This window comes from Petromyzon marinus, chromosome 9 (assembly GCF_048934315.1).
Source record: "Petromyzon marinus isolate PM22_M1 ecotype Great Lakes invasive population chromosome 9, UKy_Petmar_22M1.pri1.0, whole genome shotgun sequence".
In the NCBI taxonomy this organism is placed as follows: domain Eukaryota; kingdom Metazoa; phylum Chordata; class Hyperoartia; order Petromyzontiformes; family Petromyzontidae; genus Petromyzon; species Petromyzon marinus.
Genome location: NC_133675.1, coordinates 1416494 through 1440031, shown reverse-complemented (window position 1 = coordinate 1440031; position 23538 = coordinate 1416494). Strand labels below are relative to the sequence as shown.

General features: G+C 55.1%; 1 protein-coding gene and 1 long non-coding RNA gene across 2 annotated transcripts; one reads left to right on the top strand and one right to left on the bottom strand.

Annotated features, from left to right (window-relative positions):
• Positions 1-7094: 7094 nt before the first annotated feature.
• Positions 7095-12014, bottom strand: LOC116940726 (secreted frizzled-related protein 5-like). Its single transcript, XM_032950903.2, has 3 exons — positions 10664-12014; positions 9953-10030; positions 7095-7609 (listed from the first exon to the last, which is right to left on the bottom strand). The coding sequence occupies exons 1-3, from the start codon at positions 11289-11291 to the stop codon at positions 7275-7277; spliced, it is 1041 nt and encodes a 346-aa protein (XP_032806794.1). The 5' UTR covers positions 11292-12014; the 3' UTR covers positions 7095-7274.
• Positions 12015-12981: 967 nt separating this feature from the next.
• LOC142924139 (uncharacterized) lies at positions 12982-15952 on the top strand. Its single transcript, XR_012941285.1, has 3 exons — positions 12982-12992; positions 14539-14632; positions 15122-15952. It is a non-coding gene; the product is annotated as an uncharacterized LOC142924139 (long non-coding RNA).
• Positions 15953-23538: the final 7586 nt, after the last annotated feature.

The window sequence follows — 23538 nt, the reverse complement described above, 5'->3', positions numbered from 1 at the left end:
TTTCTACCTTCGGACACTCCACCCCCACAACGCCCAATTGATGATAGGGCAGTTGTGGAGAAAGTGGAGAGTTTTCCATACCTGAGCAGTGTGCTCAGGTTTAACAGCAGAGGTCTCACTCCGAATCAGTCGAGCGGCAATATATTTTCATCGGTTGCGTAACGCTGTGTGGAAGCTACCTGGTCTGTCGCTCCACACGAAGCTTCAGGTCTTCTCGGCCACAGTCATTCCCTCCCTTCTCTATGCTTGCGAAACGTGGACCCCCCTAATGGAACATCTTTGCCGGTTAGGAACATTTAGGCTAGCCTGCCTACGATCCATCCTGGTTTAACCAGGCTGGGCGGCTGTTGTTGTGTCTCTGATCGTGTATATCTGGAGGCTGCTAGGCTTCTAGGGGTGCCATGGTGTCGAGATGTTAACGACCTCGTCTGGTATAAAGGTGGTCGTGGGTTCGATCGCGATGCTGACGCCTGTATATTTGGAGTGTATATGTCTATCTCCCCGTGGTCACGTGGATTTTCTCCGGGTACTCTGGTTTTTCCCTCCGAATTTTTGGGTGCTCATAAATTTCCACGTGATAAGCTACTTCCTTGAGCTCTTATGTGTGGCCGCGTCGCTTCTGGAAAAGCTATATAGCTCAGTGGGCCTCACCTGGTAAAATAAAAAAAAATCATTTAGTTTTTGTGCATACCATGGGCTTATAAACACAAACACGGTGTTCCAGCATCGCCACATTCACACACCATTATGGGTAGATGTCGAGTCAAAGTAAGAATTTTTGGTGGACTGTATAGTGACGGAACAACAGCGAATGCGGGCCCATGTCCTTGACACCAAGACCTACGGTGCACCTGGTCAGCCCACTGACCATCGGCTTTGTCGTCTCTAAAATGCGCCTGCCATTCTGCAATTGTGATGGTGGACGTCCACCTAGGACCCCAATTAAAACCATAATAGCCTGGTATAGGCTCGCTGATTAATGTTGCAAACGAAAATTCACCATCGCTTGTAGGTAGTTGGAGTGGTCGTCATCCCCCCTCTACCTGATGCCGACAGGAAATTGGTGAGGTTCAGGACTGTGGCTCATATAGCTGCTATGGCTGCATTGTATATGCATTCCAGACCTCCCCAGACACACTGGCTGATGAAGGAGGTGTTCCATCTAGCTAATAGAAAGCCGCAGACCCACTCACCATCTACAACGTCCCATGACTGAGAAGGGGGAGGGTTACTGCAGCATATGTTCAGAAGTTCAGAGAGCCGTGTCGCACTACACAGATGAGTGGTGGTCATAGATGAGGAGATGGAAACTGCAATAACAAGTTGTGATCATGAATCGCTGTTTTATTCCATAGAAAAAGTAACTTGCAGCGTCATGTCTATCATCCTTGATATAAAAAATCTCTGATCGCCAGGAACAGGTCTGGAGGTTTGCTGAGCATTTCTGTGATATCTTGGGGTAGGGTAAACCCCTCAACCCAAATATCATGGGGTAAGGTGGGATTGACCCTGCTAGGGCTGCTGTGCCTCGAATATTGGGGGGAATAGTCACCCCCTGTGAGTGACTGAGTGGCTGGTTAATGTGCCATCTGCTGATAAATTGCAAATAACAATCCAGAGCTCGAGACCAGGTTAAGCGCAGGCAGAGATGACCTCCCAAGTGGACTGCTGAGGCAGGGTGTCAATCGTGTGGCAGGCTACCCGTTTTATGACAAAACTGTCTGGAATTAAGCCCTGGTCGTCCCTAATTTTCAAGAACTCACCGGGGCATTTCTTTCCTCAGTGTGCTGAGATAGGTTCTGGCAAAGATGTGGTTTCAGGCCAAGATTGTCCTGTACAGACGCAATTTCTTTGTCCGTTTGCCACAGCAGAGCTGCAGAGATTTCCAACGTGGCCAACATTTAGTTTTATTGACCTGGTCAAGGCTGATGACATCATCAGGAGGCCAAGGCTTTGTATTAAAATTCGTATTTTTGGGGTCCACGACCCTATGCTCACAGTCATACACGATCTTGATGGTGGTGGGCAGGCCTGGATAAAGCGGTGCGATTGAGAGTCAGAGCCACTTTATATACACCTTGCGGTGGCCCCTTCACGAATTAACATTGTATTATTTGTATTATCACGTAGTTCAAGGCGCTTTCTATGGCTGTGCCACAGGAATTTCCATATGGTACAGACACAATGGGAAGCTGACCGATGGCCAGGTGTGGTCAAGGGATGGCTCCCTACTGGTCAACCATATTACATATGCTGACGATCTGCGAATGCTGCTGGATCAGGAGTGTGTCAAGAAGAGGTGGTGCCTTACCATCAGCCCCACCAAAATAAAGAAACCTGCCTGGTTATTTTATGTCATTAAATACTCCACTCACTAAACACTGAATGACCAGTGGTGCTTGTGGCCAGCTCCCGTTTGGCAGCAGAGGTCTCACTTTGCATTAGTCGACCAGCAGTATTTTTAAATCGGTTACGTAACATTGCGTGGAAGCTACTTGGCTTGTTGCTCCTTACGAAGCTCCAGATCTTCTCGGTCATAGTTATGCACCACTGTATCTTCACTACGAATAGCTGTGCTGGTTCGAAACATTCAGGCTAGCCTGCCTATGATTCATCCTGGGTTGAACCAGTCTAGATTATGTGAGGATCTCACAGATCTTTGAAAGATCTGGGCACAGTTCCATCAGTGAGCTAAGCTGGCAGGCGAGACTACGTTGGCTGGGCATGTAGCAACTTCTGTTCGGATGGAAAGTTCACGTGACCTTAAAGTGTACCTAGCCTGGCACTCGCACTGTGGTAATGTCACCCACACTAAGTGAAGAATGGCGGCTGCTGTTGTGAGTGTATCCCTATGTGTGTGTGTATCTACATGTAAATGTATCTGTGTGCATCTGTCTGTGTGTGTGTGCACGCGGCAGACTGCATGGCAAGGTGCCACGCTACCCCGTGCCTGGCCCTCCGCACCCCGCGACGCCCACGTGGTGCCACCCCCACCGCCCTGCCCCCTACCCCCCCACTTCTCCCCGCTGTTCCTGAACCGGGCACTGTTGGAGAGACCGCTGGCCGCTGTCTCGCGGACTCCAGATGAGAGCGCATGAATCATTACGCGAGTGCGCTAACGTGTGAGTGAATGTGTGAGTGTGTAAGTGAAGGAGTGCGTGCGTGAATGTGCGTGTGAGTGAATGAATGCAAGTCGATACATCTGCTGTTTGTATTTACCTGGCATCTCAAGGCAAAAGCAGCATCTGAAGATGCTGATACAGAACAGTGGGACATGGGCGGCAACATTGGGGAAAGGAGGCGCGTGTATTCCTTGGTTCATTCACTTTGCTGACAGAAAGATACAGCCATCGCGAAAGGGAAACCGATTAACCTGAACTTAAGAGAGCGACGGGGGGGGGGGGGGGGGTTGTCGAGAGAGCCGAGAAAGAGACCTCCCACAGAGCGAAGGTTGACTCGGGGCTCCGGTAGAACGCCTTCGATGCCGGAGCAGAGAGCGCGCGTGGAGGGGAGCCGAGTGAGAAGCGAGGGGAGAGCTGTCAGGGTGAAATGATGGGGGGCGCGAGGTAGGCGCAGGGCAAAACTTCTGGAGGATCATGAAGACGGTGAGTGCGTGATTGTGTTGGGGGGGCAGTGTAGGGTTCAGAGTTTTTTTTGGAGATGTAGTCTCGTTTACGGGTGCGGGTGAGAGGTCTAGAAACGTCACTCCAATTCTTAGGGCTGTTAGGAAGCCTACTGGTGTAAGCCCTCCGTGCTCCCCCTGTAATTTCTGATCCCCCTGCCCCCCCCTGCCCTCTACTCACCCGTATATGCTGCTCCCTCCTGATCCCCCTGTCCCTTGCTCTCTCAATCTCCGCCTCCGCTGCTCCCCTCTCCCATGGGAGTGCTCGCCGAGATCCCGCGGGATGGCCATGGGTGTCGGAGCAGGGTGAGGGGACGATCGGCATCCCCACGAGGGGGGGGGGGGGGCGGGGATGTGTGCGGTATCCCCCACCCCACCTCCCCCCTTGTTGATCCATTCTCACAGCGGTGCCCGAGGAGAGCCGTGGAGGTCTCGGATTGCGCTCCGATTCCCAGGAATGGAGGAATCGTGTTTTCATTCCGAGACGTTGCTGTTTTTGGCTCAATGGGGTCGGACGCACGCGGATTTATGGGGCAGCTTCGGAAAACAATCGCGGGGCTCGGCCCGCCCAGGAATGAGGGCAGCCGCGAGACTCGGGGACCCCTCCTGCTCAACACCTGCTCAGCCACAACGCAGAGACACCCACAGGAAAACACAAAGATTCCCCGTTATTGCCCTAACCGACTGTTGGGGCAAGTGCTGTCAGCGAGTACCTATGAAGGCCGGCACGGCACACAACAGGGTGGGGTGACGATAACTGCGCCCGGTCGCTTTTGTGTCCCGAGCGACGATGTTTACAAACTCCACACGAGCACGAACTGTGTGCTGTAGGTGACACTCATGCCTCGCGGTACAGGGCACGTGTGGCCACTTCTAATAATGGGTGATTGGCTTTCACTGGGGTCATCTCTCACCTGAGTCTCCCACCCTTAATCTCCCACCTGAGTCTCCCACCTGTGTCTCCTCTCTCCCCGCGGCTTGCTGCTTTCCGGTCCCGTGGAGCCACCGAGGCGGCGGCTTTGAAGCGCCGGGGCTGAAGTCTCGGTCTCGCCAGGATCGTAAAACAGCGGCTGGAGTTTATTTTCTTTTTTCCGCTGTTTTCATGATCGCCAGAAGAAGAACAAAAAACGGGTCGCGGAATTTGCGTTAAAACACCGCGCAGATCCCGTGCTGGAGAGCTCGTCCCCATGACCCTGGCGCACCTGTCTACCGCTCGCCCCGACGCACCTGGGCGCCCCTACCCGCATACCCCGTCCCTCCTCCTGCAGCTCCCCCCCCCCCCCCCCCCCACTCCTGCAGCTCCCTCGCCTCCTCCAGGACCCCAGATCCATCCATTGATTCCTCCACCCTTGTTGAGAACTCGGCATGCCCACTGTTTCGTCTCAACAATACTGTTCAACCAGCTCCCTGCAGGTCCCAACAACACACTCACCCGTCCTCACCCACTCACCCATCCACTCACCCACTCACCCATCCACTCACCCACTCACCCACCCACTCACCCATCCACTCACCCATACACTCACCCACCCACTCACCCATCCACTCACCCACCCACTCACCCATCCACTCACCCACTCACCCATCCACTCACCCACTCACCCACCCACTCACCCACTCACCCATCCACTCACCCACTCACCCATCCACTCACCCATCCACTCACCCACTCACCCACCCACTCACCCATCCACTCACCCACTCACCCATCCACTCACCCACTCACCCATCCACTCACCACCTTGCCAGGTCACCTCACTCTTCCCTTTGCTTCTTCCTCACGCTGCTCCACTTTGGAATTCGCTCCAATTTGGAATTCCCTCCCATCATCGTCTCTTTACCGCAGCTCTTACAATAATAATGTCGCTCTATTACAGACACTTGTTACACTGTTATCTCCTACAACTCTGATAAAGGGTGCTGTTTATGGCTGGCCGCTTACGATTTGGGCTTTTTGGGACTGTGTCCAACTCAAACCTCAGAATATCGCCTCTCTGGGTGAAGTGTTCATACTCGGGACTCCGTCAAAGTGAGAGCCGGAAGGTCACCAGCCTGGATTCACGCAACGCCTGACTCTGCTGATGCGACACTAAATGTCGAAACCAGTCCACAGTTTGTGTTGAACCAAGGCTGCTGTAACGATGCACTTCCAGGCCGTGTGGCTGATGGGATGTATAAACACAGACGGCTGTGTGAAGGAGGCGCATCGTCTGCGTGTTCCTGTTGCTATATTCTTCACCACGACGCTCATGATTGTGTGCCATGGAATGGGGGAGTGGTTCTTGGTCTGCGTGAACCCTGCCGTCTGATCCGTGGTCCCGAGTTCCTGCTCCCTGGTTACTTGGCATCTGTCTGCTGCTGACGGGACGGGAGAGGAGGGGGGGTAGGCTTGCCCCCTGTGACTCCGCTCTCCTGTACTGCTGCTTCTTCTGATGCTGCTGCTGCGCCTGATTGGGCTGTTTAACTTCTACTGCTACCTCCAGACATCAACAAACCGTTGTCGTCTGCCGTCCACAGGTGACGGCGATGAGGACCGCGGAGAGTTGGGGCGCAGGAGTGGGGAAGAGCAAGGAGAGTGCAGGGGAGGATGGAGGAGCGGGGGGGGGGGGGAGCAGCGAGAAGGAGAGAGCGGCTCGAGTGGAATGCGTTTGTGGTGCTGCGAGAGCTGAGGCACGACTGAGCACAGCAAGGGTGTGTGGAGAAGGAGTAGAAGGAGAGGAAGCAGAAGCAGCTGGGGGAGGGAGGGGATCAGGGAGACGCGCGGAGTCGAGGAGACAGCCCCGACACAGAGAAAACGGTTACATCTCAACTACACACGCGCGTGGGAGTCGGGGAGGGGGAGCGGGGAGAGCGGGGAGGAGGAGGGAGGGAGAGAGAGCTACTCCAGCCCGGCCTCATTAAATCAGCTGAGCTTGGCGTGAGGGAGACCCCGTCGCGGGGTCGGGCCGGGGATAACGAGGCGTGATTACGGGACGCGACCGGCTGAGCCCGCGGGACAGCGGGAGTCGCGCGCGCCCGCCAGCCCCTTCCCCTCCCTCTCGCCCCCTCCCGCCGCGGGGCTCCACGCAGCACGTGTAGAGACGACGCCTGGTGGAGTGGCTCTCCCTGGAGGGCGTCTGTCTCGCTGGTTATGGACGAAGTGCTGTGCTGGTCGCGGGGCACTCCGAACGCCGCGTTTATCGTGGTTTTGCCGAATTAAGATGGAGAGAGAGAAAAAAAAAAACCCACACGAATTTAGTGCGATGGGTTTTTTATGCAGTCGTCCGTGGTGACCTCGCCACGACTGAGAACCCGGATTAATCACGGGCGGCCGGAACCCGGTATCCACGGTGCCGGCTCAGGGGATTTGTCACGACCGTGTCAGAAATACTGAGCCGCCGGCGGTCAACCTCTTCTGTGGATCTCTCACTGGGACCCTGACCAATGTCTGTAATCAAAGGCGTGCGCACGGGTGACGAGAGTGGGGCTCAAGTCGCGCGCAATCAAATTTATTCTGCGTTCTGCAGATCAAGCAACACGATCCAGAGATCAGAATCACCGCGAGACACAATCTGCAAGAGACGTCACGCACCGACCGTGCTACTAAATGTCCACGGCTTGGCCGTGACTGCAGAGGCACCCACAGCGGAGGTCGTGCCATCGGGGCCCTCCTTCAGAGCGCCGAGTGGAGCGCAGGACACGCGTGTCCCTTGAGACGGCGCAGCGCGGCGCGCGCGGCCCCGCCGCCACCGCCGTCGAGGCGGAAGGCGGCCGTGAGCAGGAGGCGCGGTCCCGCGCGGCGACCCATGACGAGGAGGGGAGCGGCCCCGCGGGGCCCGTCGAGCTGCGGACACGAGCAGCGCGCCCCGTTCCTCAGCGTCAGTACGAGGCGCCGCAGGTCCCGGGGCCGCAGGGGCCCCGCGCGCAGGATCCGCCGCCTCTTGCGGCTCCCGATGACGCGGCGGTCCCGCTCGGTGCGACGGACCTCCTTGATGCGCATTCTCAGGGCTGTAGGTACGGGAGGGCACGGCAGGTGGGGGCAGGTGAGTGCCAATACGACGGAGCACGTGTGCGCACGGCAGGTCATGGGTGGTCACTGGAAGTCGTGGGCTCAGTGGAATCACAAATGTAAGGAATGCCATGGACGAACTCCCTAGGAGATCACATCGCAGGTGGGCACAGGACGTGGGAGGTAACGAAGATCTTGCGAGGTCAGAGACCATCACTAAAAGCCATGGCGGTCACGAAAGGTCATGGACGGGCACGGGAAGTTGCAGGCAGCCACAGGTGGTCGTGGGGGAGGGGCGTAGGAGTCTCGGTGGCTGGAAGCGTCTGCATGGCGGCATTTGAAAAAGGCGTCGTGAAAACCCACACGATAACAATGATGAGAATGATGATTCTAACGATGGTGATGCTTACCCTAAAAATGTAAATGATGATTTAATTTGACGCTGAAATGTCCCCGGGACGTAATACTGAGTGGGCAGAGAATCTCATTGACCTCCTTGCTCCCTGTTAAAGCGAAGGACTGAGGGATCCAGACACCCGTCTACCCCCTCGCCTCCCTCCTCCTCGCACTCCCCCCTCCTCATCTCCCTCCGCCCACCCCTAAACCCGGGCACACCCTCTCAAGCACAAAGCCGCGTCTCTCTCCCTCGTGCAACTCTCTGCGCTTCCTGGGATGGAGGTGATGGTGTCGCGGCCTCCTCCGTGTGCCGGAGCCGAGGGCCTCTGTGCGGCAACAGCGGGGCCTTTGTCAGAGACAACTCCAGCGGAGGAGGGGAGGGGGACAGTCGGGGGGGGGGGGGGAGTCTCCCCCCGCGAGGAGGGGGAGGAGCGGCGCAGCCAAGGAACTATCTCACGCAGAGAGACGATCGAGATTCAGTGAGTGCATTGTGCAAATTCTAAATAGCTTCGAGGAGGACCAGATAACTAAAGTTCGGCACAGGTGCGTCTATCCCTGTAGCTGTACAACATTAACACCAGTACGGTAGTTTAGAATATTCGGGCCCACACAGGACCAGTTGGATTCATCCTCTGTGCCAGACGAAAGTTCTGCGTCGCTATTACTCTCGTGCCGATCGTTTACGAAATAACCCCCAGAATCGGCGAAGTCGTTGGGCCCCAATGCCCGTCCGGTGTGACGCTAAAGCCAATACAAAGCGGCTGAAACGCGCTAGCGACTGCTCCTCTCGGAAATTCTCCACGAGTCTCAATATTTTTATTCTCGAGGGTCCTGCATTGGCATGTTTGGCGAAATGAATGCTTGGCTTCGTGTAAAGAGGGCACTGAATTCCAAAGTAAAAAAAGATCACCACGCACACGACAGGAACGCACAGAAGGGTTCACGAACCCACGTGTTGTGCGCCCCATAACCACCTCTCTCATCCCTCTATCGCCATATCCCGTAGCGCATCTCACTCTGCTCATCTCCTGATGCGCGATTCGGGAGTTCGAGAAGAACGACTTGAGGGAGGAGGGGCGGGGGGTGTTGAGACGCGCGGATTAATCAAAATCAGAAGATATTTTTCATACGTGTCCAGTAAGGGGCGGGTCCGAACCTCACAACAACAAACAATACAACGACACAATAGGCGTGTTAAGTTAGGAAAGGTAAACAAATCAAGGCCATAGCCATGGAGTCAACATTTGGGGGGGACCAAATCTTCCAGAGTGTCTGGGGGTCCCAACCCAGAAAAATATGTAAATTTGAAAACCCATTTCCTGCCTAAAATATAAAAAATTGTATTGTATTACATTGCTCTGTTTTTACTTTGTTTTACCATTTCTTGTTTCATTGTATGTAATTGCAGAGATTAGGGATTAATAAAGTACAACCATAACCACAATCATATAAACATAAATTTATGCATTGATTTATATGAAGACAAGTCCAGATATTGTGGCCAAGGTTGAGCAAATTCTTGTTTTTATTTACAGAGCAATTATTTCTTCTAGCAATATATTGGGGGGGGGGGACATTTTGAGTATATTTGAATATTGGGGGGGGGATGTGTCCCCCTCCAATATATATTATAATTACGGCCGTGAAACAATTAACTTAAAAATACATACAAATAAAACAATTAAAAAAATCCTTGCCAGGTAAAGCCAACTGAGCTATTAGATTGTTTTTCAGAAGCGACCTGGCCTCAAATCATTGCTCAACGAAGTGGCTTATCACGTGGACGGACATGTATAGCAGCAGAATCTTCTAAATGCATATTTCTAAATGTGGATGGAAAAACCGGAGGACCCAGAGTAAAAAATCCGCGCGACCATGCACGACGGGGAAAGAGATGCCGCAAACCCCAAATATCGAGTCCGCGTGCTGCTCCGCATTCGTCTCACCGAACTCGCTGGCGCAGTACAGATCCGCGATGGTGTCGGGCAGGACGTCGCTCTCACACTGCGGGCAGAGCTCGGAGGCTGAGGGGAGGAGGCACGGGATCCGAGTGAGGCGGGGGGGGGGGGGCATGAGGGCACGGTAGTTAGGGGCCATGGGGGAACAAGGGGGGCAAAGGGTAGCGTCACTGTCACTCGAGATCTTGGGGCGATGTCTCCGTGGTGAGGTGGCGCGTCACCACACGGGACCCCTGACCCCGTCTCTGGCCCCCGTTCGCGCTGTGCCCCTCCGAAATCTCTGACCTCCGTGTCCCTGTCCCCATCTCTGTTCCCACGCGTGTCCGTGGGCGACTCCGCGTGGCTGTGCGTGTGCCCGTAGCCCAGTGGCAAAGCGAGCGTGCTGCGCGACAAACCCGGCGACTCGACGTCGATTTATGATCACGGATAACGTCACCTACGTGTGTAATCAGAATGATTATTGGGCCTCTCCAATGTCGACTAAGCCTTAGAAGAGTACCAGATTCGGTGTGGGAAGTGGTGCTGGCTCCACAGCCCCTCGTGCTCTATTCTCGCCTTATGAGTCGCTCGCTAACAGCGCGTGTACTCACTCGTGTGCCCAATGTGTGCGCGTGTACCCGTCTGCCCTTCAGCCCTGCACCTGTAAGTATACACCCGGATCTCCCCGCGTCCCCTTTGTGCCCACGCCGCGCCTCATACCCGGCTGCGCCGCGTGTTGCCCGCCCTTGGACTGGAACTGGAGACCGATGCAGAGGTCTCGATCGAGCGGGAATCTCTCGCAGCGCAACATCTCGGGCCACGGGAAGCCGAACGCGTCCATGAGCGGAGCGCATGCGGCGCGCACGGACGCGCAGAGCGCGCGGCACGGCGCCACGGGGCGCGCCAGGCACACGGGCGCGAAGAGCGCGCAGAGGAGCAGCCGCGCGTCCGGGTGGCAGCGCCGCGCCAACAGCGGGACCCACGCTCCCGCCTGCTGCAGCACCTCGCCCATGCTGTCGTGGTCCAGCAGGTTGGGGAGGCGCATCGACGCGTAGCCGATGCCGTGGCACAGCCGCAGCTCGGGAGGGATGGGCACGCACGCCGGCCGCCGCGGGTGGAAGGCCGGACCCCACGTCCATCCTCCAGGGCCCGTGGAGATCTCGGAGTCCTCGGCGTGCGCGTCGCCCTGCCAGCTGTACGCGTACTCGTAGACGTCGCCCTCGTCCGCTGGAACGGCGGGCAGCGGCAGGTCAGCGTGTGTGTAGCGGGAAGGCAGCAGCAGCAGCAGGAAAAACGACACCACCGCGTCCCAGAGCAGGGCCCCGGGAGGGCCCCGTGCGCGCCTCATGGAGGGAGCAGGGACCCAGGCGTGGGGCACTCCTCGTGTCGGGGCGCTCCTGGGTGGTTACCTATGCACGGGATTGGTACTGAGTTGAAGAGCCAACCCAGAGCCTCACTTCCCCCGTGAGTCTCAGATCCTCGTTTCGTTTCTGACCTAGTGAATTCGGACTCACAGAGGTCTCAAAATGTAGACCCTGTAAGACGCCTCCCAGGCACAAAGCGACGCACATCGACAGTGGATATCCTTGCCCTGCACTTTGATCCTCCGCACAGAAATTCTGCTGTATGTGCGTCTCTACCCTTGTCAGCGAATATATATCTCACTGATTCTATCGGTGTGTGTGAGTGAGTATGTATGTGAGTCTGCCTTATCGTCTGTGAGTCTCGTCGTGGAGTCGGTGTCCCTGGGTCCCTGGGCGCTCCGCCCCGGGTCTCGAGACTCCGCTTTATTGCGTCGCGCCTGGTCCGGGGGAGGGGGTGCGGGAACTCGGCCAATCGAGGAACAGGACCCAGCTCTGACGAAGCGACTCTCGCCGTTGGTCCCCCATGCACCTGACCCCGCCTGGCCCCTGGGCGGGGGGACCCGGCTCCGTGGACTCCCGCGCCTACCCGTTGCCCCCCGTCCTTCTCCAACGCCGCGCCTACCCACACGCCCGCCTACAGAATGCTCACGATCCTGGCTGCCCCCGTGTCTCTCTTTCTCGTGACGTTGCTGTTCACTGCATGCCCTGCTGTGCCTACCGCCGACGCTGCATCTCCACGACTTTAATTGTGGTCGACACAGGTGACGACACAGGTGACTGAGCAGTGCCGTCAGGCGCAGTTGCAGGACCCAGCCGCGTGCAGTGTTGCTCGTGCCCCTTGTCTCGGGCAGGTGACAGGCACTGGGCAGGTTACAAACGGTGGACAGGGGCACGTGTGACAAGTAACATGTGACCTGTGACAGGTCTTGTGTGATGGGTGACGCGTGGGCTGTGACGTCTAAACAAGTGACATGATGACAGTTTCGATGTTGCGGGTCACATGTGCCGGGAAGCATGTTTAGCCTGACATATTACAGATGTCACGTGATACACGACATATGGAAGGCCAAGCCACGTGCAAGAGCTGACATGTCACAGGCGACACGTGTCGCGACAGGTGACAGGGCGGGTGGCATCGCTCCAGGCTTCACGGTACAGCCGAGGAGATGACTTTCCCGACGCGCACGAGTTTACCAATCAATAGGCGCGGATGGTGGCTCATGCAGGCGACTGGAAAACGGGGGGGCGAGGGGGGGGTGAGGTTGAGTGATTCCACTCTCCCGCTCCTCCACCGCGCCCCCTCCCCTACCAAACACGTGTCCGTGCCGCGGGTAATTAGCGCTAATTGGGAGCACTCACGGACTCAGTCGCGTTCAACCCGCGCCTGTGCAACGTGGCTCGCGCGCTTTCACCTCCATTATCTCGGCTTTCTGCTCCGCTTAGTGTGAGATCGTTAGCGCTAATTAGGCAATAATAGCTTTGTTTAAAACGCCACGCGCTCGATTGTTGCTCCAAACTGCGGCGCGGGGGAAGGGAGATCGCAGCCTCATCTCGGCCCAATTAAGTCCCTCGCCATCCCTCCGCCCCGCGACGGTGGCGGCGGAAACGGGAGCTGGCGGGGAGAGGCGCAGGAGAAGCACAACCACCACTCCACGGCATCCTCCAATCCTCTCCTCGGAGCCGAGGTGAGAAAGTCCCAACCCCCCCCCACCCTCCCACCACCCGAGAGCTCTGGGGAGCCGGAGTGGTGTGGACCGTGCATGGGCAGGGAATACTCTTTGAGTGCTCACAACATTCTTCAGTGGGCTGCGAAGATTCGTGAAGACTCACGAAGCCTCACGAAGCCCCCCATGAAGACGCGTGAAGCTCCGTGCCTGCGCGTTGCCTGGCCGGATCCCGCCTCGGAGTCCGTGGGTGCGCGGCCCCTGGGGCCCAGGGGTCCAGGGGCCCAGGGGCCCAGGGGCCCAGGGGTCCAGGGGCCCAGGGGTCCAGGGGCCCAGGGGTCCAGGGGCCCAGGGGCCCAGGGGCCCAGGGGCCCAGGGGCCCAGGGGCCCAGGGGCCCAGGGGCCCAGGGGCCCAGGGGCCCAGGGGCCCAGGGGCCCAGGGGCCCAGGGGCCCAGGGGCCCAGGGGCCCAGGGGCCCAGGGGTCCCGTGTTTGTCCGCGGGGGAGGGGGCTGCGTGTGATTAATGGAGCCGCGCCGCAGTATAAGGTCGCGACCCCCCTCCCCACCCGCATCGCTAAAAGTACAAAGTGTGAGTGTTTGAATTGGCTGCTGTGCGCGATAAGCGAGAGGCGTTTAATGTCCCATATCGCGGTTCTTGGTGAATCATTCATCGCGCCACAAAGCCCCCCCGAGAACCGCACCCCGCACAGATAGGGAAGGGGGTGGGGGTAGGGGGCGAGGGATTGGTGGATGGGAGGGGAGGAGGTGGGCTCCCCCCCTCCCCCCCCTACGAAACCCTTCGCGTTGAGGAGGGGGGGGGGTTCCCCCGCGGCCGTATCCGTTTTGAATCGGTGAGCGAAGGAGACCCACGCGGCTGGACCTCCCCACCACCACTGCAGCTCCCCACGATATCGGGCGCGCTCCACGCGCCGAACGGCACAACGTCTGGTGAGGTTGAAGAGTGGTGGGAGGGGGGGGGTGAAGAGTGGTGGGAGGGGGGGGGGTGAAGAGTGGTGGGGGGGGGGGGTTGAAGATTGGTGGGAGGGGGGGGGTTGAAGAGTGGTGGGAGGGAGGGGTTGAAGAGGTGGTGAGAGGGGGGGGTGAAGAGTGGTGGGAGGGGGGGGTGAAGAGTGGTGGGAGGGGGGGGGGTTGAAGAGTGGTGGGAGGGGGGGGGTGAAGAGGTGGTGGGAGGGGGGGGGTGAAGAGTGGTGGGAGGGGGGGTTGAAGAGTGGTGGGAGGGGGGGTTGAAGAATGGTGGGAGGGGGGGGTGAAGAGTGGTGGGGGGGGGGTTGAAGAGTGGTGGGGGGGGTTGAAGAGTGGTGGGGGGGGGTTGAAGAGTGGTGGGAGGGGGGGGGTTGAAGAGTGGTGGGGGGGGGTTGAAGAGTGGTGGGGGGGGGTTGAAGAGTGGTGGGAGGGGGGGTTGAAGAGTGGTGGGAGGGGGGGGGTTGAAGATTGGTGGGAGGGGGGGGGGGTTGAAGTGTTTCCATTACAGGTAATACAATTTTTTTTATTTAAAAAGTTATATATGTTTTCTTACTCTGATCACATTTGCAATTTCCCCACACAGACAGGCCCACCGGCCCTCAACGCAGAGGTCACCACAGTCTCCGTTTGCAGTCAGCGCCTGGAAGGAGGAGGCAGAGCTGTACTAAAGGAACCAGGTTATCCGAGATCATCCCAAATTATTGTTCATTACACTCCTCCGTAGCCTTCCACAGTGGTGTGTGTGTGTGTGGATGATGGAGGGGTCTTCTGATGCAGAGCTCTCTGACCTCCATTTGAATGATGTTGTGGGATGTCTCAATGCATTAGACATCTTGCATAATGCACCCGTGTTTGTGTCTCCGTACTCATTCGCTCCGTCTCACTGATATGGTTGGCAGATGATGTCCAGGTCCCCGTGATGTCCTGCAGGATTTATTTGAGCATTCGTGTTTTGTGTGCGTGGGTTCGTTCGTGCGTGGGTCGTGCGTGTTGCACCGGGACAGTCTCCTCCGCAACCGTTTGAGACTGTGGGTTGCGAGAGTGCTGGAGGTCGGCTCCCCATGTTGCTGTTTGGCAGTTTCTGGAGAACACCGTTCCTGGAATTCACTTTCGATGTCATCGTCGTGATGCCCTCTTTTGAATGTCGTCGGTGTTCCGGTGGAAAGTGACGCCTCGGCCACGCTGGATGCTGATGGTGCCTCGAGGACTGTTCCATCTCGTAACGCCTGGCGCTGCCGCTTCGCCTGGTGGTATTCCAGCTGGAAGGAGCACACTCGCGGCTTGCTGGACTCGTATGTTGGCGTCTGATGAGTTAATGCGTTAAGACAATGCCACGCATTTATCCACGAAAGCCTCGGTGATGCTCATGATTATTTTGCTTGAGGGTCCTGCTACACAGGGATGTTTAGCCAATTCATGGATGAGTGTGCAGTAGCACTGTAGATAACCAGAGAAAAGACACGCACACGATAACACACTCAAAACTCCGTGCAGATAGAATCAACAATCCGTCTATCTACTGCCATCTCCTGATCACCGCGCAACGCCTGCTATTCCCAGATCGCTCCACCCAGCCCCATGTACTCGACCAGCAGCGGCGTAAGCAGCCTCCTCCGGCTATTCCGGAGCGATTGTCGCAGCTTATTTATTGTAAAATAGTTACGAATGTAGCGGCCACTAGTGGCTGCAGGAACTATGTTCACCTATTATTTGTGAGACTACGAATGCAAGTAAACGATCCTCACACCTGCGGATGTATCGTGAGATTAATAATCTATATCAAATCACCATACTTCAATGGGGATTGCCGTTGAACAGGCAATAACAAGTGACTGCGCTATTTTAGTGCACACAATCGACAAGCGGTACAAGAACAATAGGCCTCGTATTCAATGGGCTTGTATAATATTGTATAATACTGTATTGTATAATGTTGTATAATTTGCATCAATAAGTTATGTTGATTGCCATTTATAAATAACCCAACCGGCAATGGACACCTATTGTCATGCATTTATTACCCCCCCCACCACCCGTTTCGCTCAAGAAGGGCTCTCAAGTGATGTTATCACATCTACCCCTCTAAGGAACGAAACGGGAGGATTTCTTCAAAAAACCTGGCTGTCGCCTGATGAAGCTAGTTGTAATTACTGGCGAAACGTCGTACTCGGATTGTAAATATTGTGGCTTTGCTCTCCAACACCCCAGTGTGCTGTATTAGTACCGAATTGGCATGTTCTGTTTAGGCCACAAACCTTAATTGGCTGTCGGGTGGTGGCGGGTTTGACAAATATTTACGCAAAAAAAACCGCTGTATAATGGACGAAATAAGATGAATAATTGCATCTTGACTCGCCTTACACCAGGCTGAAGACTGCTTGGCTTAAGAGATCGGCGGAACTTGGTGCATTCATCCAGTGCCGGATTATTATAGTAGCAAAAGTATCATATGTTACGGGCCCCGCACTTTCAAGGGCCCCGCGCTAAATGCTTTCAAGCGACCAAATTTGGTTCAGTGATTCTGCAATTGCTCTTACTATAGTACTACACCGCCTTCAACTTTTATGAACGACTGGATGTTTAAGGTTAGCAATTTGTCGTATTATCTGGCTGCAAAGCAAATGAGAAAATACAATTACTTTACTGTGCAAGTTAACAATTTGTATTGTAATATATCTTTAAAATATGGGGGCCCCTTTTTAAAACATGCTACAGGCCCCGCACTGGCTTAATCCGGCACTGCGTTCATCGGCGTTTCGGGTCCGCGAGTGAAATAGACTGCGTGAACTCAGCCGTGGCCCTCCTTGGAACGAACTGATCCTCGTCACTCGCTCGGGGCAAGGCAGGAGGGGACGCAGCGCCGCCTCGCGTTTGCTTGGCCCGGCGCGGCGAGGGGACGCGGACCCGAGCGGCTCCCGGGCGCCACCTCGTGGCGGCGCCCGGGAGCGGACTCCGCTCGTGCAGCAACAGGCGCGGCAACAGCAGCTGCTGCTGGCTTGATTTGTTACCAAGGCAGGGTCGTGAGAGGTGGCGATGGCTTGAGGGAGAGCCTTCATCAGACGTGGAGTGATCATGGCTGAAGGCTTGGGGGGGGGAGGGTGTACACTACCTTATTTACAAGGTACACCCAATCCTGCCGATTTTACAAGGTGCACCCAAACCATAATTCGTTTTTTTTATTAGGTGCATCCAAACCGGAATAATTTCACAAGGTTCACCCAATCCATAGCGTTTTTAAAATGTGCAGCCAAACCATAGACACATTTACAAGGTGCGCCCACACCGATTTGTCCCGTCTCGTAGAAGAGGCACGTGGGCTCATTGGTCCACTATCCCGAGCGCTCGCACACCTCACGTGGCCACCTCATTAATCTCCCCACGAATCGCACCAATCCACTCATTAACCTCATCAATCAGCCAGCATCTGTCCCGCGCGCCGCCGCTGATTGCCGCCCGTGAGCGCCACGCAACTCGCCATTAATAACCGCGGCCACTTAGCGAGTCACGCTGCACGGGTGATAGACGCTAATTACGAATTCACTAATTAGTGTTCACTCATTACCCTCACTAATGAAGCTTACCGATTACGCTTACTCATCGTGCCCGGGTTCTTAAATATACGTGTAAAATATATACGGGACAGGTTGCTCGTTTAAACATGGACTTGGTACAGGGGTGTCACTTAAATGATCGGAAGACGTACAATGAGTCTCAAGGCTCTGCAGAATGGTGTCCTGCACGGTTTTCGGGGGCGACGATTATTGTGTTTTCCAATGTGCGCGTTTTTAAAATTTGGCAATGCCCAACTCCCTCTTGAATGACGTCACGGAATCTTTCACCTCTCCTGTGAAGCAGACGGCGCGTTGAAAAGTCGTGTTAATACTCAACTATACAAAAAAAATGTTTTACCAGGTCAAGCCCACTGAGCTCTATAGCTATGTTTCAGAAGCGACCTGGCCGCCAAAAAATGTTGGCTCGACAGTGGTTTACCACGTGGAAATGTATAGCAGCCAACTACTTTAAACGCGCGGTGTTGATTCTAAATATGGAGGGGGAAAACCGGAGGAGAGGACTCTGATGAGACCCGGAGAAAAATCCACGCGACCACGAGCAGAGAGACATCGCAAAATCTAAATATACAGCAGGCGTCAGGGTTGGAATCGAACCCACGACCTTCCGCAGTGTTAAACAGGGTGGCCTGCGCGGATCGAACCATGAAACTCAACAACCAGCGAGTCCACCGTCCGTAGTACTGGGGACCGTGGATAGCTCATGGAGATTGCTGTAGCTCAATAGAGGTGAGGCGCGTGGCTGGTATGGGCCTCGGTGCAAAGGAATTAAATTGACTTCTCCTGTACACCCCCCCCTCCCCTATTCGTCGTCGGGCACCTGGTCCACTTCGGTCTGTGCAGTTGCACTGCCTGCACACTCGCTCGATAATACCTCCATCCACAGGGCAGACGGCGATAGAGATAAGGGGTTGCTCAAGCCGGATTCGCCTGCGTCAATAGCACGATGGAACATTGGCAGGAACCTGGGTTCTCTGTGCATGGCCCCTGGCACTGGAGGGCGCGGGGAGGCTTGAGAAACCGGCATCAGATCAGGCCGATAGACGTTTGGAATCGAGCCGCGTCCTTGGCAGGTGCGTAATCGGGTTGTTGCGTAATGTTGTATAACAGCGCCAGGGTTATGGCGGTGGCCGTGCCTCCAATCACAGGGCAGCAGCGCACCTGTAAATGGAGAAATGCTGCCTGAGGGGGTGTGGTGACTTGTACAGGTGCATATGCTGGGGGTGAGTGGGGGGAGCAGCAGATAAACAGGTTGTAAGGGGCATTACTGAAGCTGTGGGCAACGTGTCTCCTCGTGGCTCCAGGTTGGAGAGGTTATGAACTCCACCCCGGATGTTTCAGTCTCGAGCGACAATGCGTGCAGGTGGATTCGGCGAGGAATTGGATAGTGCGCTGGCAGAGTGGCGTCATCGTCGGTGCTTCCAATAGACCCAGGGAGTGGCACATTCGCCACTCATTGTCGATGTTCGCAATGTGAATTCGGTCGGTCGCCCTGGTTAATACTGCTGGTATATAAACCATACAATACGCACCATCTGCTTCACAGTGGACGTTAAGATCCCATGACGTCATTTTGAAAAGAAGGCCATCGTGTAGCGGCGTCGTGGTCCAAATTAGCCAAAAATATAAAAAAATGACTCGCAAAGTACTGGATGTGTAAACACGACAGATCGCGCCCCTTCTGCGAAAACATAGCAGGACCCTCGCGAACGAGCCTTAATTTTAGATTAGATTTTCCTGTCAAAAGAAGTTTGGTAATAACAGATTCACAGAACGAGTGACTGGGGTACTGGAAGTGGCTTCCCAGGAGACCTGGTTTGGTCGAGTTGGTGCAGCAGCGTGATCATCATCGAACACTGCCTTCGTGCCCCAATCATTAATCCACCAGACTGCAACACCAGGGGTGGTGTTTGTCCCCGACTTTCCTGCCACACCTTGCTCTGGAATTATATTTGCACTTTTTTTTAATTCGCGTCTTTCGTTTACCACCGTTAAATACCTCCCTTGTTGAGCAATACTCCTTGTCGGACCCTGTCCTCGTTCTGTCGCCTTCGTATTTTTTTAAATCGGTTTGTTGTGCCTGCGAACCCACGGATCTCCTCCATTGTACAATAGCTGGGGAAATGGCTAAACGGGATCAATACGTGTGACAAATAGAGTTAACTTAAACCCGTGGTTGGAAGGTTGCTCGGTGTTTGGCCATCGCTCCACCACGCCTGTAACCTCCACCACGCCTGTAACCTCCACCTTGCGCGATTTGCTCAATCCAATTTCGCTTAATAATGGCGCAATTGAACATTGGCAGTCGATGCAGTCGTCGCCCGTAACTGGGCTGGCACGTGGGCCATGGAAACCCGGTATCAGATCACAACTTTGGAGTCGAGCCGTGCCCTTGACAGGTGTTTCGCTCGGCTGTTGTGTAATGTTGGTAGAGTGAAAGCGAGTGTGCGTGATGCCACACTACAGGGGGCGGGGTGGGCGACGTGGCACAGTGTGCAGGGAGTGATGTGGGGTGTGTACAGAGGGTCCCTTTTTGATGTCGAGTCGAGCGAAAGTCTTTTCATCGGCTGCGTAACGCTGTGGATCATACCAGACCTCTGTCGCTCCATACAAAGCTTTGGGTCCTCTCGGTTAAAGTTATGTCCTTCCTCCCTTCTCTATGTTTGCGAAACATTGAGCACTCTAAATGAACATCTGCGCCGGTTTGAAACATTCAGGCTTGCCTACGATGAATTCTGCATTTTGCGAGTTCACAGAACCTTTGAAAGATCTGGACGCAGTCCCATCGGTGAGCTCCTTCGACAAGCGAGACTGCGTTGGCTGGGTTATGTAGCGCGCATGCCCAAGCAGCTATTTGGCCGGATAGAGGGGGTAAACGCGCACAACAGGGACTAGAGAAGAGATGGACTGATGTGGTACAGGATGTGGATCTGATTGGACTTGTCGATAACTGGTGTCAGTATTGTAAAGATTGGCCTCTTGCGGAGGTTCGTGATGGTCGCCGCCGGTGAGTTGCCAGTCAACGCTCACAACGAGCGGAGCGCCGGATGGCTAAAACTCACGAGTTGGCAGTGGGGAGCACAGTCGGTGCATCTGCCAGTCATCTCGATTAACCCATGGCACCTCGGTCTGTTCTGTGACCTGCCAGGGGGCCTTCGACCCTTCACGTGGCCTCAAAGTGCACCTTAGCCCGGGCACAGGCGCCGTGATGACATCACCGCCACTTAGTGGTGAACCACAGCTGTCGTTGAGAGGTGGGGTCAGGCCGTGGGTGCGGGGTGTTTACGCGTCAACGCGCAGAGCGGGAGTTTGGCGGCTCGGGGTAACGATCACCGGGAAATATTGACGCCGCGAGGGCCTCGGTGACGCTCGCGTTTCGCAACCCGCGCAGCTTCCGCGCCAAGCTCGCGGGAAAGGCCGGCGCGACGATTCGCGGCGGCAGCCCCTCCGATGCGTCCCCGACGACCCACGCCACGCGGGCAGCGCCGGCTCCGAGCCATCGCCATCTCGCAGAGCGCGGGGCCGCCACCACGTGGGGCACCGCCGCACCACGTGGGGCACCGCCAGCGCGCAAAGCATCACGGGGACCACACCGCCGCCATGAGGCGGTAGTGGGGCAATTGGTGACGACACATCCGGACACAACGGCGTGTGATGTCACGTCCGGTCTGCAACCTCATCCCTCCCACGACCCCCCCACCCCACAGATTCCGGGGGCGGGGCTCGCGCGGTGGGGTCGCGATAGAAGAGGGCGGGGTCCAGTGGGGGCGGGGTGGGGGTCGGGCGGGGCCAGGGCCCGAGTGGGAGGGGTCAAGCGGGGGCGGGGCCAGAGCCAGGAGGGACTATGCCGGGCTCCCATTGGTCGTCGCTCTGCGCGTGGATCGCGAGCTGAGTTCGCTGCATTACCATCATCGGCCGTGGTCAATCCACTGCTGGATGAAGGTTTTTTTTTTGGGCTGCCACCACACTCCCCACATTCCTGCGATGTTAACAATCCACCTAGCACCTGTACACGAGCTGATTTTAATTGCTACAACTGTCCACTCGGATGCGTACAATTCATTGGCTGCCTCTCCGTAATTTAAAAAAACAACCATCGTCCATCATCCTTAGTAGCCGTGTCGTGTATCTTACAATCCCAGCTAACTGGATACGCATGATGCCTTTTACCTGCGTGTGTGTCTCAATGCAATTTCAGGCATTCTATCTCCACGCTTCCTAACGCAATTTGCAGTGTTCCGTATGTCGGTTAATAACCATGTGTCGCAACCATATGTAGTAACAGCAGGCAGTGCGCTCTGATTAAACAAGTCTTGCTTTACAAGCATCAAATCGTTCGTGTCCACAAGCCGTGATGTCGATTCGGCAAGGCTCGGGTAACTTAAGATAATTGCAGGACTTCACAAAGAATGCCGTAACTTGGGCCAAAGATAAAACTCGATTAAAACTAAAGCTATGTACACCGAGGTGACTGAGTAAATCATTGTTGGAGGGGCCCAGTGGGACCGCAGCAGAGTGTCTACCTAAGGCAAGCAAGCCCTGGGTCAGCGTGAGCACTGTGATGGTCTAGGATTCACATTTTATATTGAAAAGTATCAAACTTAGGCGCCCAAAGAGAAACGGTCTAAACTAAGCGTTTGCTACTGTAAAAGACTGAGCACAAAGATGGAGAAAACAATTTCAAATTGTGCGCAAATAAACGTGGAAAGATGAATAATCTATGCGTTTTTGTTCACTGGTGGCTGAGATGTTAACTACTTCGCCTGGTGTACGGGAGGTCGTGGGTTCGACCCGACCCTGACGCCTGTTTTATGTGCAGTTTGCATGGTTCTCTCCCTGAAATCGCGTGGATTTTTCTCCAGGTCCTCCGGGTTTTCCCTCTACATTTAGAATGTACACGGGTTTAGAGTATTGGGCTGCTATAAATGTTTCACGTGATGGGCCACTTCGTTGAGCTACCATTTGTGAAAGCCAGGTCGCTTCTGAAAAAGCCGTAGCTCGGTGAGTCTTACCTGGTACAATAAAAATAGTAAAACAATTGTTTCGATTTAAAGCTTTTGTGACTGCAAGGATTCATCTTCTTTGGTTCTTTCGGTAAAGTCACGTAGAATGAGAATAAAATAATAAATTAATAAAATTAAATTACACAATGTAATTCTCACGACGTTTCGGCCACAACACAAGTAGCCTTCATTAGGTAAAGGGACGAGACTGTCTGGAGCTCCAGCGCTGTCCTCCAGACAGTCTCGTCCCTTCACCTGATGAAGGCCACTTGTGTTGTGGCCGAAACGTCGTGAGAATTGTTATTTTATTCTATTAATTTATTATTTATTCTCATTCTACGTTCCTTTTACCGAAAGAACCAAAGAAGACAATTAATTGTGCTTGTGTACCACCGCAAAACTCTCCTTAACTATTCCCTCCCGTCCCCCTGCCACCATAACTGCACCCCTACTTTATTTTAACCACACTCATCTTATGCACAAGTTTATAGTTGTAAAGCGTCTTGGAATAATGCGCTGTAAAACAATCTCTAAAGGATAAAGGTAGTCGATGCTCAAGAACAGTGAGGGAATACGCCGAAGGGGACGTGTACGGAGGAGATGGAGCGATTACATCGGCTGTAGAAGGCTTTCATCCAGCAGGAGTTTGATGACAGCCGGTGATAACCAACTGATGGATGAAAGCCTCCCCAGACGCCCTGCAGTCACGGGTAGACGAGGCGGGGGCGAATGGTCGAGATTTAAGTAAAGATGCAGCCCTGCAATGTCTTCATATCGTCGCTGCTGGCGAAAAGGGGGCCTCCGTTTGAGAGAGCTCTGAAGAGAGTCTCTTGTTTAGGGGCACATGGGGCCCACGGCGACCACATTCGCTGTCCGACCTCGCAGACATCGGGCGTATCGACAAGAAGAGAGGCGCCATCACAAGCGATGTTGTAATCGACTCTTAGAAGTAATTCGTCGATTATTATTGATCCCCATGCTGGGATTGGGCCGCGTGTTGGGAGCGGGGGG

Coding starts and splice junctions, on each gene's coding strand:
- LOC116940726 (XM_032950903.2), bottom strand. CDS start 11,291: ATGAGGCGCGCACGGGGCCCTCCCGGGGCCCTGCTCTGGGACGCGGTG. Junction 10,031..10,663: donor GCAACACGCGGCGCAGCCGG/GTATGAGGCGCG, acceptor TCCTCCCCTCAG/CCTCCGAGCTCTGCCCGCAG. Junction 7,610..9,952: donor GTACTGCGCCAGCGAGTTCG/GTGAGACGAATG, acceptor CCGTACCTACAG/CCCTGAGAATGCGCATCAAG.